Below are 1420 nucleotides of genomic sequence, written 5' to 3'. Positions count from 1 at the left end.
AGAACTCAGAAAATTAGTAGTATAAAGTTTAAACACCCAACAAAACAAACAAGGCTTAGAAACTTTTTATTTTTTTTTAACAGAAGAAAGAACAATGCGATTAAAAGAGAATTGAACCTCAACTCCAGGTCCCTTTGTATATACTGATTCCACTTAATTATTCAAGCTATTTCAAAGTAAAACGATATTTATTTACAATTATTCTGTTCTCACACAAGGCAACCGTGAAAAGACAAAACACATGCAAAGAACCATCCACCTATGTGATTATGTAGTTTGCATACTTGTGTAAGATATAGACCGTGTTATGACAACATCTAAAATAATAATTACGACACCAATAAAATAAAAATTAAGACCACGCTTAGTCATTGCTATTGCTCCGGCGCATAAATCGCTTCTCTGCATGTGCTCTCTCTCTCTCTTCTTCACAATTGTATATATACACACAAACCCACATAGTTTCATGTCTCCCTCTTTTTATATGTACTACATAAATTGAAGCCATATCAATGGGAAACTGCCTGATACACGACAATGGCTTTGCTGGAAAAGATCTCGAACCCGAGCTCCCGGTTGAGTTATTGGAAGAAGGTAAAGTGAGTAGCGGTGAGGAAGGAGGAAATGAAAGATCAACACCAAAAGAGTCTAAAGTGGTGAGGATCAAAGTAGTGGTGACAAAAGGAGAACTTAGAGAAATCTTGGGTCACAAGAGAGGTATCTATTCCATTCAAGACTTAGCTCATGTTCTCAAAGATAGTGGCAGAAACATCTCCAGGGCTTATGAAGAAGAAGAAGAAGAACAAGATGAAAACTGGAGGCCTACGTTAGAAAGTATTCCTGAGAACTAATCATATCTATACATTCAACTAAGATTTCAGTTTCTTCTCTAGTTTTTCTTACCTTTTCCAAGACGGCTGTTTATTTTGTTGTCCATGATTGCTCCTTTTTAACCAATGTTGTATCAGAAACATTGGTTTCTTGTTCCTTTCCTTGTTTTTTCCCCAGGATGTTTGGTGCTTTCTGTTTTTGTTAGAGCACTAATTAACTATTACATGTCATCATGTTGTGTCTAAATAGTTAATGAAATGTGGCATTTTATATATATGGTCGAAAGATCAGTCTTTTATGTACAATGAATTTTTAAAGTTATTGTTATCAGTTGATTCAAATCCTCCTATGATAATATCATAATAGCTTCACAACCTTTCCTCAAGGACAGAGCCGGCCTTTAGTAGAAGCTGACCAAGCACCTGCTTCCGGCCGCTAAATAATAAGTATTAAATCGGCCTCATATTTCCAAAAGTTTCATTAGCTTAAATGGTTACTGCATAACCTTTGAATACCAAAGGTAAAGGGGTTCGAATACCTCTCCCTACAACATATGATTTTAATTTTTTATTTGTAATAATAGGCCAAT

General features: G+C 35.3%; 1 protein-coding gene across 1 annotated transcript; it reads left to right on the top strand.

Annotated features, from left to right (window-relative positions):
* The first annotated feature begins 406 nt into the window (after positions 1 to 406).
* Positions 407 to 1145, top strand: LOC130496168 (uncharacterized). The gene has a single exon (XM_056988016.1). The coding sequence runs from the start codon at positions 513 to 515 to the stop codon at positions 849 to 851; it is 339 nt and encodes a 112-aa protein (XP_056843996.1). The 5' UTR covers positions 407 to 512; the 3' UTR covers positions 852 to 1145.
* Positions 1146 to 1420: the final 275 nt, after the last annotated feature.

Source organism: Raphanus sativus, chromosome 6 (assembly GCF_000801105.2).
Source record: "Raphanus sativus cultivar WK10039 chromosome 6, ASM80110v3, whole genome shotgun sequence".
Taxonomy (NCBI): Eukaryota; Viridiplantae; Streptophyta; class Magnoliopsida; order Brassicales; family Brassicaceae; genus Raphanus; species Raphanus sativus.
This window is presented reverse-complemented; position numbering and strand designations above follow the sequence as displayed.